The sequence below is a fragment of the Dermacentor andersoni genome, chromosome 4 (genome assembly GCF_023375885.2).
Source record: "Dermacentor andersoni chromosome 4, qqDerAnde1_hic_scaffold, whole genome shotgun sequence".
NCBI classification, from domain to species: Eukaryota; Metazoa; Arthropoda; class Arachnida; order Ixodida; family Ixodidae; genus Dermacentor; species Dermacentor andersoni.
The window spans coordinates 4886026-4899184 of record NC_092817.1 but is presented as its reverse complement, the minus strand read 5'-3'; the positions used below and the strand labels follow the sequence as shown (position 1 = coordinate 4899184).

The 13159-nt window shown below is 44.8% G+C and overlaps 1 protein-coding gene across 1 annotated transcript in view; it reads right to left on the bottom strand.

Moving 5' to 3' along the window:
- Nucleotides 1-13159, bottom strand: part of LOC126535916 (sorting nexin-25-like) — a 92780-nt gene that overhangs the window by 43705 nt on the left and 35916 nt on the right. Inside the window, exons 13-15 of the mRNA XM_050182769.3 lie at nt 11403-11550; nt 5201-5394; nt 2811-2942 (exon numbers count right to left, since the gene is read on the bottom strand). Coding sequence (XP_050038726.1) covers nt 2811-2942; nt 5201-5394; nt 11403-11550 — 474 coding nt within the window. The remainder of the gene's footprint in view (nt 1-2810; nt 2943-5200; nt 5395-11402; nt 11551-13159) is intronic.

The window sequence follows — 13159 nt, the reverse complement described above, 5'->3', positions numbered from 1 at the left end:
CTCGCCGCTGCAGCTGCTTTTTGGTCAAGGGGCGTGGACCATTCGGGCATTCTGCGACATCACATGGAAGTTGAATTCTCTGCTACTTGCAGTTTGTGTGAGTTTCGCAACCCAGCAAAACCAGCGCAGCACTACGCAATCAGGAAAGCCCTGAAACACGAAAGCGTGAGCGGCACAGAGTCGAGCACAAACAAAACATTTCAACTGCCCACATTATTGTCAACGGCACTTTCATTGGGTTCTTTTTTTCTAAAAATGAAATAGAAGTGGACAAGTAGCACTTTATTTCATGTTATAATACAACACAAGGATTTCTTTTGCAAGAAGTAGTTGAGCACTAGTGACAGAATTTAACTTAGGAGTGCTTTTGTCACCGGGCAAGTGCTTGAATGTCCCGGAGGAGTCTCTAATACCCTGCATTTACCTGAATTTCTCGATTATTAAGGCTCTGTTCACAATAATATTGATGCCTTAGAGTTTCTCGAGCACTAATCTATAACTTTAGCTTGACTTAGCATTTGCCTTTAATGTCCCTTTAAGACACAGGCCACTATAATTTAAAGACACGCTGGCAAGTAAGCTTATGTGAGTTGCAAGCTCAGAGGAGACAAATAACTGTTCAAATAGAGGTCAAAATGCCAAAACTAAAAGGAATTTCAACATATGCCCCAAGCAATGTAAGACATCACTTCCACTTCCGAGTTTGACGCCATACTTTTCCCTAAATTTCTTTCTAGGCAGAAGTTGCCCCCCCCCCCCCCCCCCGACACACAGATGGTAGTATTTGAGACATGTCGCTATTTCTATTTCGCTTCTATAAAAGCTTCGCTACTAGTTCACATATACATATCTTGTCCTGACACCACAGTGTGCAAGCTTCTAGCGATTTTTTTAGCCACGGAAGAAGAAACACGGATAACCAGCATCCCCGCTTATTTTCAACTACCACAATGTGCTCTGTGAAGCTAAGTCATCGACAGATTTTTCGTGCCTGCACAATTATTCGTCCATCCACGTGGCACTACCACCTACTCGATAGAAGCAACAACTGAAATTTCGGATGCTGTAAGGTGCCTCGCTCAATTTTATTAGGCTCATCCTTGTGCACAATGTTAAAAACATGCATGGTAGCTGCAAACAAAGCTTACGACATTCATGCCGTCGCCTGTGACTTTACTTTCATTGTTGGGGTGGTTTTGCCACTTTCCAAGTGCCATATGGCCCCTGTGAAGAGTTTCGTTAACTAGGCACCAAACTCCAACTTTAGTCTCCAACTGGTGACGCGACAACGGCGGGTTAGGCCTAGCCTGTGGAGGTGGTACGTAGCTAGCAGGAAGCTCGCTCTTTATTTGTTCCTAACTGCAATACACAACTGCACCAGAGATTGAGCGGATGCGATGCAAGATCAGACGAGTCAGCTGGTCTAACAAGTGAACGCTTGAAGCGGAGTTGGAGTTTGTGGCGATCTGCTGGCATCTAACCAAAACATTTGCCAAGTTTGTAGGTACACTGGATGGATCGGCACAAACTCACAAGCGGGCATAAAGCTACGAATGGTATCTGCACAACACAGCCTAGACTGACATTGTTGCGGACTCAAGGTCGTATGCAATTTGAACTTTGTGACAACTGCACAACAGGTGAACGCAAAAATGCACCCACAAACTTGACCAACTTGCCTACAGCTTGCAGGCAATGACGATGAGTGCACTACTTGTAGCACAAGCAGGAAATATGTACCCTATATAGAGAATGAATGATTGTTTCTTGGATGTCAGCACATGCAACTTGACCTATAGAAAGACTCAATAGGCCACATATCTCCAGGAGTGGCATTCTCGCTCTTCTGCATATATTACTTTCAGTTACTGTTAACCCAACAGATGGAATGCTCCAGATGCCACTTGAAAGTAGCACAGAAAGTGAGTGATGCCTTTATGTGTTAGGTTCATTTAGGCTTATCAGTAAAACCACGTTTTGCAAAATGTGCTAAGAAATGTATATTAATCTTTTGAAGGTCAATGGGGTAAATATACTGCACCGAAAAGAAGTCCCAAATGGTCTCTATGTTTGAAAAACATGCCAATTTTTCAACCTTTCGCGGCCCAGCAAATGCTGCCACACTGTGTCGATACAAGGAATTTCTTTTTTTTTCCGCTCCATAGTCTTTTGCTTTTCAATCCATGGCTTCTTCCTGCTGGTGTTTCAGTGAGCATATGCGCATGTGCCGGCACGTGGTGGCTAGTTTTGGTTTCGTCTTGCCAGCTGTTTCCATTCGTTACACTCCTTAAAGCCTATGTCCATTTGGCTTTTAATCTCGCAAAGGGTCACCGCTAGATGTATGCTCGTTTATTGCTCACAGGGGTGCAATTACATCTGTTCATTGGTGGGCGCTGGTATATACAATGCCATGCCTATGTTTTTTTTCTTGAGACTCGTGAAAACTGATTGCCCCTCGTTGGTGAAGGCATGAAAGATTAATGTAAGCTTCCAACTTGTTTGGTTTTTCAGACCGGCCCCAACCATAGAGCGTTCTTGCGCCTGTATCAATAAATAGCCCACCTGTATTAATAAATAAACAATGCATGTTTACCTACCGAAAATATTTTTTGTCGCTTTATGGTCACTAAAAACATTCCAGTAAATTTTTTTCGAGCTTGGTTAATCTGAAGATTTTAAATGTGCAACAAAAAAGTCGACCCTGGGGATCACATTCGGCGAAAAAATGTGAGTCTCATAGGGTTACATTTGTGGTTACATTTGCAAGTGAACTTTTACCATTTAAACAGATATAGGAGTTAAGCATCAACCTGAGAGCTGTGTATGGTGACAATCCACTTTCCCAAGCTCTGTATCCAGTCATACGCTCGTTGCAGCTGGTCAATAAGCAGGTCGCACTTGGCACGCATCTCTTGCATCTCTTTCTCCAGGACTCGCACCATCTGCAAAAGCATGCATACAGCGTCCACACAAAGCCCTGACACAGTGACTGCATCCGCTGACTCACGAGTCATTAGTCGCTGTAGATGCCTCACTTACTGTCGCCACACAGGTACCGTGATGATAACCTCTGAACATAATACTGTACATACACTGAAAATTCCATCAGTGTAGGCCTACCACAGTGGTGGGCCAGTGGCAGAGCATCCACCTTGCACGCAGGAGGTTCGAATTCCAGTACCACAACAAACCCACTGGTTTTTCTAATGGGTAAGGATGCCACCTGGCTTGGCGCTTGGCTACTTGTGGGGTTTCTCGTCTTGACAGGGAGTCCTACAGAGATGATTTCAAGGCCTCTGGGACCACTTGTCTAACCAAACGACAGTGGAAAAGGATCCGCCACCGTGGCCATGAGAGGGAGATCAAGGCTGCTGCCAAGCACCTATTGAGGTAGAAGCATGCTTTCAGTCAAAAGACCAGTCAGGGTGGGACTGCACCTAAATAAAGCAGAACCTCGTTCATACATTTTCGGAAAAAAGCGAGAAAAAGCCTATTAACCAGGAAAATGTATGTGAAGTCACTGATAAATTTCAGACTCAACTGTAGTTGACATCTACGTAATGTGAAATGTTGCACAAATCTGAAGCCTGAGATGGGCTTTGTCATTTTTGCAGCTTCCGCTAGCCTACATCCTCGGTCGGCAGATTTTTTGGGCAGGGAATTCCAGCAGGAAGTTTTGATGTGCCGCCTCTAGCCACGTCAAGCTGGTAGGGCCCAGGCGGCCTGAGACACACTTTGTTGTTTTCCAGTGCGTAGATGACGACTGGAAACCGATATTAAATCGAGCTGGTAGGCAACATCGGAATAAGATGCCACCAGAGTGTAGCATGACACTCCTTTTGCGCCGCCTGCAGCAGAGAATGACGGTGCATTTGGGTTATCACCTGTTTAAAGCATGCAGTACACTTTCAAGAGAACTACGCCAGACTCCCTGTGAAACAGATAGGCGATTGTTGCATTAGGGTTGGCAGAAATATACATGAATGCGACAACCTGTGAGGAGACTTGCTGGTACCAGAAGAGAAAATCGAGTGTGTGCCAGCATTTTCCCGTGGCACAAGCGGGTGAGTACTGCAGAAAAGCTGCTGCAGTGGCCACTTACTGCTCTTAAGCACGCGTTCCTCATGTGTTTTCGTGTTCACATGTGATCTAGCAGTGGGAAAACATATCATACAATTGCAGTTTGACAAGGTACTGAACGTTGGCGCCGAAAGATCACACTTTCCGAGAACGTAGTGACTGGTAAAAAAAAAGCGTAACTGTATTGGGTCATTTTTTGTGTTCTCGATCGTGAACGCCGCACCGATAAATAGCACGAAATGGGATCTTATCAGCGAGGTTCCGCTGCAGTAGGTGGTTCCCCACATGAGAAAATTGTTACCACAAATGTTTTTCTTTAGTTCTTCTTGGAAGGCAACTCCTGAAAAACTGGATACATGGACATGGAGCTACCTGTATTACCTATCTTATATAAACCAGTGGGCATGGAACCATGCACCTCCCACAGCCAAGCTGAGTGCGCTAAAACATGCTGAGAAGCAAACATTTTTACAATGAAAACTTGTGCAGCTGGTTCCATGTCCATGGTTCATCATGAATTCCAAAACAGAGGGTTTCTATTAACCACCATTAGTCCAACAGATCAGTGAACTTGACAGAGCCAACAGAAGTGAGCATAAAGCAACTTGTTTTCAAATGGCAAAGATTCTGCACAGAGCCTGAAAGGCCAACATTATACTTTATTTTTATGTGCAAATAACGAGATAAGTTAGACAAACATTGATTGATGCTGCAATGGAACAATAAACAAAATGGCAAAGTGAACATGTAGTGCTACATAATAATGCTTACTTGAAGCTGTCGCTACGACTCATACTGGGTTCCAAGTCACAGGCACCTTCTGACCATAATGAACTCACTGTCAACAAGCAGAAATTAAATTTTGTTTTTTGAATGGTGCCTTCATTTTAGAGCAATTGCAACTGTCACAGATCAGCAGGTGGACTTGCATTAGTGTTGAATATAATGTTTGTATAGCTGAAGCTTATGTCATGCTAAAAATTCATTCAACTGAGATACATTAAATTATTACTCAGCTTTTCCCAGCCAAACATTCTAAAGTTGGTGTAACTGAAGTTTCATTTGAGTGACATCCCAGTCTGTGCAGAACCATGGCTGAATGAACTCAAAAGCAAGGCACCTTGGGGTCTGAATTTGGTGTGGCCTGCAGTGCCTGCAGAGCCCTCCGCTTGTCATCTAGGCGAGACTCAAGGCGTGTCAGCTGGCTCTTCCTCTGTGCCCAGCATTCCTCCACCGAGGGTTCGGGCAATTCCCTCACCACCAATGGCAGCGGACACTCGTCTTGCTGGCTGCCACTCGAAGAGCCCTTCTCGTCTGCAAGCAACAAAAGCACTAGCTATGTGAGTTGCTTTTTCCAATCACTGTCCTTCAAAGCTGTCAACAAAGAATGCTGTAATGAGAGGTCACGTGTGCACACTATATTTTGCAGCTCTTAAAGGGCCCCCCACCAGGTCTGGCCATGTTGAGCTGACAAGCACGGAGCACACAATGTGCGCTAACGATCATGTGTGCAAAGCATTACATCAATACGTGCCGCGAAAAGGTCTGAAATTTCAATCCAAACACCAGTTTGCCTTTCCTTCACAGCGACCACGCTCCAAGCTGGATTGTGACGTATACATGTCCCTGCGCCTACATACCCGTGTTCGCAGTGTGACATCAATCATCGAGACATGAGACTTCGAGAATTATTCAAAGCAACATCGGGTATTTGTGTGATCTGTTGCTCGAATTCATGAATTGAAGTTTAGAGAAATAATAATACACACAAATGGAATGTCTGGTGCTTTTTTGTTTTACTTCGCACCGAAGCAAGAGAGATGTACTTCCGCTTCATCTGCTTGTTCCCACGGTCGTGCAGTCACGTGTGCAGGTGCCATTTTCTACCATGTTCCAGCACATGATCATGCTCTGCAATCCACTTTTGTCTGCCTTAGTGTTCGTGTAGCACTGTATTGCACCGCTAGTCATGTGTCCTTGTGCACTGCACGAAATGAGACAATCACAACAGGTTGCGCTGGACGCCGTCAGCGAAGTGGACAGCGCAGCAAGAAAAAAGTGAGGAGAAAAACAGTGAAGGCGGGGCCCGTGACGTATGCGTCACATGATCCTCGAGGTACGGTATGGGAGAATGCAGGGAAGGAATTTCGCTTACGTAAGCTAGATGGGGAGAGTGGAGAGAGTGTTTCGCTTGGCAGTGGAGCTCGCCTGGTGAAATCATGGGTTCGTGGCACTGAAATATTTCTATCTAGGCTATTAATGAGACTATATGAAAAAATTTTGAAAAGATGTTTACATTTTTGGTTTACAAAAATGTTTACGATTGAAAAATGTTTGCAACGGGACAGCACAGTAAAATAAGTTAGTGGCAATAGATTTTCATCTAAAAAAACTATTCTGCACCAAAGAACAATGCCGGATGAAGGGAGATATGGTGTTGGTAGGCCAGGGGAGAGTGCTCCAGTCAGATTCTACCTCCCAGCACTCCACAAGGACGTGAAGGACGATCAGCCTTTCATCATCTATATTACAAACTGGAGCTTGGCCACCAGTAAGCAAGTAATTGCGTGGGCCATATATGTGCCCTACACGAAGTCTGCGAAATAGGACACCGATTTGTTGTGATTTTAATGTGGGTTATAATGAGCTTAACTGTGGCTTAATTAGATGGAGTTTATTAGAGGTTTTCCAATAGCCTCAGTTTTTTTATGACTGAATAAGTGTAAGTTTATAGCAGGTAAATTTAGAATGGAACAATTTGGAGCTCTTGTTGTGGCGGGTGTGACAGTTTCGTCTGCTAGCACATTGCCCTGAACGCATCTGTGTTCTGCGCCATCATATTTTTTAAAAAACACATTTATTTGAAATCATATTGGTTAAACATCGCAAACCTTCTGTGACATTTTCCACTTTTCAGTGCTGCGATTATAGTGTAATCAAGATTAATGACTTTTCGCATCATCAGAAGCTGTGACAATGACAGTTCCTTAATTTATAAACAGAAATGTACACAAGGCAGCGCCTTGAAGTTTCTTCACGCGGTGCAAGCAAGCTGCGAAGTGAACAAGAGATGGCAGCACCTGCGCTTGCATCGCGCAGGCGGATACTTCTGGCATGTGCAACGCTATCGGTGATATTTGGCCATTTCTCAGCCTGCCAAGTCGAGCTGAATCACTTGCGTTTCAGGTGACAGCAATAACACGGCCTAGAATGTGCGCTCATCACCACTGGTAGGTTGTGTATGTTGTCTCAAGGTAGAAAACAAGTGCATTGGTACCAATATACGATGACTCATTCGATTTCCCAGAGACATGCATTCTAGCTAATGAAGCAGACGATGGCTTGTACGCAGCAGGGGTGCGATCGGAGATCGTTGTTCGGCGCATTCGTTCGGTTACTGGTGTGCACGATTGGCCTACTCCGCACTGACGTCACTAGCCGCGAGGTGCAGCCACGTTTTTGGCGACAACAAAATGATGACACACTCCTGTCAATCATCTTGCAACTGAGCACATCGTCTGCTAGGCGCCGAACGCGACGGGAGTTGGGAAGTTTGGAGCGATCATACACTCGATACGAGACCGGCTTTGCATGGCACTTCTAGTGGATTGGATTGGATCCGAACAGCGGCTCTGGCTGCGGAATGGCACGTTTGGATCCAATCCATAGTTTAATTCGAGAAAATAGCGCTTGCGATAGGAACTTCAGTTGTTGCATTGGCGTTGCTTGAGGAGGAACGAGAGCAGTGAACGTGCGAAATGCGTTTGAAAAAATGGCAGAAAGCAAATTCCAGCGTCGCTTTTGTTTATTGAAATAAATAGTTCACTGGTTGTGTGGCAAACTCGACCCCATCATCGGGTGCCTGCAAGCCACTGGAATGTTCTTGTTGCCACTTGAAAAGTGTGCCACTGTTCCCGTCGTTTCTTTTTTCTATTTTTTTCCTCTCTGTGCGCGACACCACCTAGGGACGATGCAGAGAAACTAATAGTTATAAATTGTAGTAGTCACTATTTGAAAACGTGTTTAAGCTTGAGCAGAAAAAAAAAATACATTTTTCAGATAAAGATTTCGTTCATTGGAAAACGAGAAACATTTCGTTTTGTAGTATCCTGCCTGCAAGCAGACGACAAATGAGGGAAGTAAACTTCCGGGGAGTTCACCGCTTGCCGATTGGCTGCTCTCTGCGCCCCGTTCTTACAAATTTTGCATACTGTCACTTTGTGACGTTTCAGCAGCGAAACAGAATGCGTATCGAACAAAAGATCTCCGATCGCTCCTCAGATGACTGAAGTGACAAGCATTTTCGACGGAGTAATTGCACGCTTTGAGCTAGCTGCTTTATTTTTACTGTGGAGAAAAACTGCTTTGCTTTACCAATAACATTAGTTCAGTGCCTTCATTTCCATTTCTTAGGCAAAACGTCAAGTTTGCGTCACGTTACAAAAGCAAAACGGGGCCATCAGCGCCCTTTTGTACACGTTGCGCCTACATCAAGCATAGAAGAAAATGGCAGAATGTCCAGAATATAGCCCCTAAAGCCCCAAAACAAGTTTTGATTTCAATCAACTTGTCTGCAGATTGGATGAAGACAAAGGTGCAGGTTGCCAACGCAATGCTAAAAACCATTAAATTTAGGATACTTTCGAAGGGTACTGGTTTGCGCTAGTTGGTTACAATTCATGATCTATGTTATTTGTGCACCACTTGGAATGAGGACTGGGGGACGACAGACACAAGCATAAACATTCAACTGGTTTTAATGGTAAGAAGTCAAGTGGTTTATCTACATACACAAATGTGACATAACATGAAAGACATCATAAAATATGCATGTGCAATCAACAGGACAGACTTGCACACATGCATTCACAAGGACTCGAAGGACGGCTGTAATACTGTACTTTCATAAGTCTCCCACCGTCTAAAGAAGATTGGAGGCCATGTCGGGGTAAAAATGGTTTTTATGGCACCCCACAAGTTAGTGGCACTATGTAAATGGGGGAAAGCGGTACAAGCAAGATGACACATTCAAAGAACCACAGGAACCAGTATATGTAGATAGTGCAGAAAAAGTGATACAGTGAAACCTCATTACTATGAACACCACATTAACAACTTTTCAGATTAATGAACTTTTAAGAAATCCCCTGCTGACTTCTTATAGATTCAATGTAGAAATATTTCAGTACTAAAAACTTCAGAATACCGAACTTTTTGGAATCCTGATCATTATTCGATTTTCCTGTGATGTTAACAATGCCTCAGTAGTACGAACTAATATTCCTAAATCTGTGGATTCTTAGATTTCCGTGTATCCTTCACAGCAGCCAAGACAGTAGGCTAGCAGACGACAAGGTGCAAAGAGCGGACGTCACGGCGCATAGGTTGGGAACACCTGAGACCATGTCTGACAAAAAAAGGAATGCGGAAAAAAAGGAGCGCATGTTCCACCCAGAAAAGTGCCACCTAGCAACAGAGGCACGTCTTCCTTTTTTCTGCACAGGGCTCTTTCTTTCACACTTCTTTCTACGGCCATACTAGCTACATATGCAGTGAAATGTAACCTCCATACTTGCAGAGATGCCACACTGTCGCACTTTGCACTTTCCAGATGGCATCGTTTACGCACGCCAAAAAGTCAGAAACATTGCGCATTGGAGGCGACATGGAGCTACCTTTTTGTCAGCAGTTTCCTCGGCATCGGCGTCTGTTTCGCACAGGTCACTCTTATTATACAGTACATCAGTAGTGTGTAGTGGTGGAATCTATGGAAAATAGCAACAGCACGTGCCGTGAGCCAACAGCGACGTTTTCGTCGATAGCTCATATGGCGACAACTTATGAACTGATGGGTTGATGGGCGGAATGGGTCGTTGCTGATATCCTTCTCCAAGGTATCCAGGTGCTCCACGTAGTGCAGCGGAAGGTTCCTCGCAAAAACGAAGCCTCAGAGGGACTGAATCCTCTACAGGATCAACCGCGGGGACAATGTTGACGCAGCCTGCTCTACCGTATCAGCACTGCCGTCGTGGCCGTCACTGTTGCTGTCCAATGCAAGCATGTTCACGACGATCGCCTCATCGGTTAGAAGCACTTAGTTTCCAAATCTATAGCCGTGTGCTTTCTTTTCACCGGCAACATCGTGCATTGCCGATTATCAGCGGGCGGGTCAGCCATCTTCCGTTTCGGCAGCAAGTCAAAAGAGGCTGGGAAGCCACGTGGCCAGGAACAATTTTGATGCAACCAATAAAGATGAACACGGGCGATTACACTGTTTGCAGAACTGCACTGGATGAGGAGCCAGCGAGCAAGATGCGAGCAGCACAGTTGTCCCGGTTCATTCATGTTTTGGAGGGTGGCGTGGCGTAGAGATATGGCCGCAGCCCATTCGTGTTCGGAGGGGTGGAAGGGCGACGGGAGAGAGCTGCGCAGAGAAGGCTGGAAAATGAGTGCGCAGCGGCCGTTTGAGCAGCAGGCCATTGTTCAGCGGCTCGAATTTCTCTTTTTCTTTTTTTCTTTTCCAGGATTTCGCATTTCACTAACCTTTTGGCTCGAACAACGAGCAGCCAGACTTCATCGTTATAACCGATAATGCGACATCAGGGCATTGTAATAAGCGTGTTATTTCAGCATGTAAAACATACAAAAGTTGACGGTGCAGCAGCTTCTCATTGTTATAACCAATATATTGTTAAAACCGGTATCGTTATAAGTGGGTTCGACTGTAATAGACGATTGCCATTAAGCATAAAATGACGCAATATTAAACTGAAGACCCCATAGGTATTTAGGGCAACTTCGCTATTTCTTCAGCTTCAGAAGGAAAAAAGCACTTTTAATTCTATTTGACGGTAGTAGCAGCGGTAAACTTTATTTAGTAAAACAAGAGAAATTGTGCAACAGACATTCTGTCGATATATTTTCCAGCCTTCACATACAAACCGAGTTATCAATGCTGGCATACTAATATGGTGTTCCCTTTAATGAGATAGAGCATGCTATATATCTCGATTCATAGGCACCAAAGTTACTGAAAGCTAGCAAGATTCTTATAATCTGATTACCTCCTGAGCATGTACAGCACTGTTTCTTGCCCGAAATTCGGAAGCATAAAGGTCTGTGTTTAATTTTATGATATCCCATATTTGATTTGAAATCTACTATTTGGTATTCACACATCCCTAGCGATTATGGCAGCCTCTGTGCTTTATGAACTTGGACATTCACGTTGTATAATATGCCCACCTGCTATGGTCTCTATGAAGAAAATAGCAGTATTGAAAATAAATCTGTCACCAAGGGACCAACACAGCAGACCATACCTTCTCTGTAGGTACCAAGGTGAAGGTGAAGATCCTGCGTCTCTATCACCATGCTATGGTAAGCGTCGCTCACGAGGAAAGAGTGGTAATACCGCTCTTCCAGTGCCTGGTACACTTCCTTTTGAGCTTGCAGGAATGCTTCAGGACCCTGTAAGCCAAATAGACAGAAACAGCTAAAGAGAACAGGCTTGGTTGAGCCGCACATCACAACAAAATTTTCTTTCCCTGATAAAACTTCAGGTAAAGGCCCTGGCTAAAGCTTTTGCTTTGCTATAAAGTAAAAAGCCAAAACACCTCTATAACATCACTGATGAAAATGTTAACGTGTAATTAGCACATATTGGCATATAAACCTGTTGGGACATACTTTTTGCACAGCTACAAAAGAGTGACGTGGAATTTCTGTGCAGCCGGCTTAGTCCTGTAGCTGTGCATGAAATCTGAACTGCCAGGAACGGCGGGTGAATGCGGACTTGCGAGACTGCATAGTCGCAGCCCGATTCCAGCACTGAATTACGGTTGCACCCACTTATAACAATATTAAATTAAATTAAATTAAATTATGGAGTTTTACGTGCCAAAACCACTTTCTGATTATGAGGCACGCCGTAGTGGAGGACTCCGAAAATTTCGACCACCTGGGGATCTTTAACGTGCACCTAAATCAAAGTACACGGGTGTATTCGCATTTTGCCCCCATCGAAATGCGGCCATCATGGCCGGGATTCGATCCCGCGACCTCGTGCTCAGCAGCCCAACACCATAGCCACTGAGCAACCACGGCGGGTATAACAATACTCAAGTGCCATGAAAATTCCATTGTTATAGCCAATAATTGTTATAAACGGGTTGCATGAAAAAAAAAAATCAAAATGGGGAATGGCATAGCTGTTCCGAGAAAACTATAACAGTGGGGAGGTCAGTTCTCCTCCCCACCACCTTCCTCCATCTGGCCTCTGATTGTGTTGACTCGTTTAACTGTTTAACTCTGCTTCCTGTGCGCTCCAATTGCATGTTATTAACAAGCCGCAGCTGCTGGCGTTCAAGAATGGCACTGCTATAACAACTGCAAGGAGGGGTCACAAGTGGCAAGTGACATACGAGCTCCGCCTAGGCATCGCTTTGATGGCCCCAAAAGACGTCTTTTAAAAAATGAGGGAAGGTTGCCGCAACAGCATCTCAGCTTGAGAAATCCAGAAGAAATGCTAGAGTGAGATCGCCACAAGCATCTCGCCACATACTTCCCAGTGGCTTGCATGAGAAAACCGCATGTCCATCAGCTTTGCTTTCAGACATCCTTCTCCATGGCATCCAGGTGCTCCACGTAGTGAAGCGTAAGGTCCTTCATGAAAACAAGCCCATAAGGGACTACAGGATCAACCGCGGGGACAATGTTGAGGCAGCCTGTTGAGGCAACCGCATCAGCACTGCCGTCGTGGCCGTCACTTTCACTATCCGATGCAAGCATGTTCGTGACGATCGCCTCATCGGCTAGAAGCACTTCATCTCTAGCAGTGTAGCATCTCTAGCATCTGTAGCAGTGCGCTTTCTTTGCACCGACAACATCATGCATTGCCGATGATCAGCGGACAGATCAGCCATCTTCCATTTCGGCGGCAAGTAAAACGAGATCGAGAAACAACGTGGCGAGGAACGACTTCGATGCACCGAACAAAGACAAGCACAAATGACTTAATCCATTAGCAGAATTGTGCAGAATGAGGGCTAGGGAATAAATAACCAACTGTGAGGGCCGA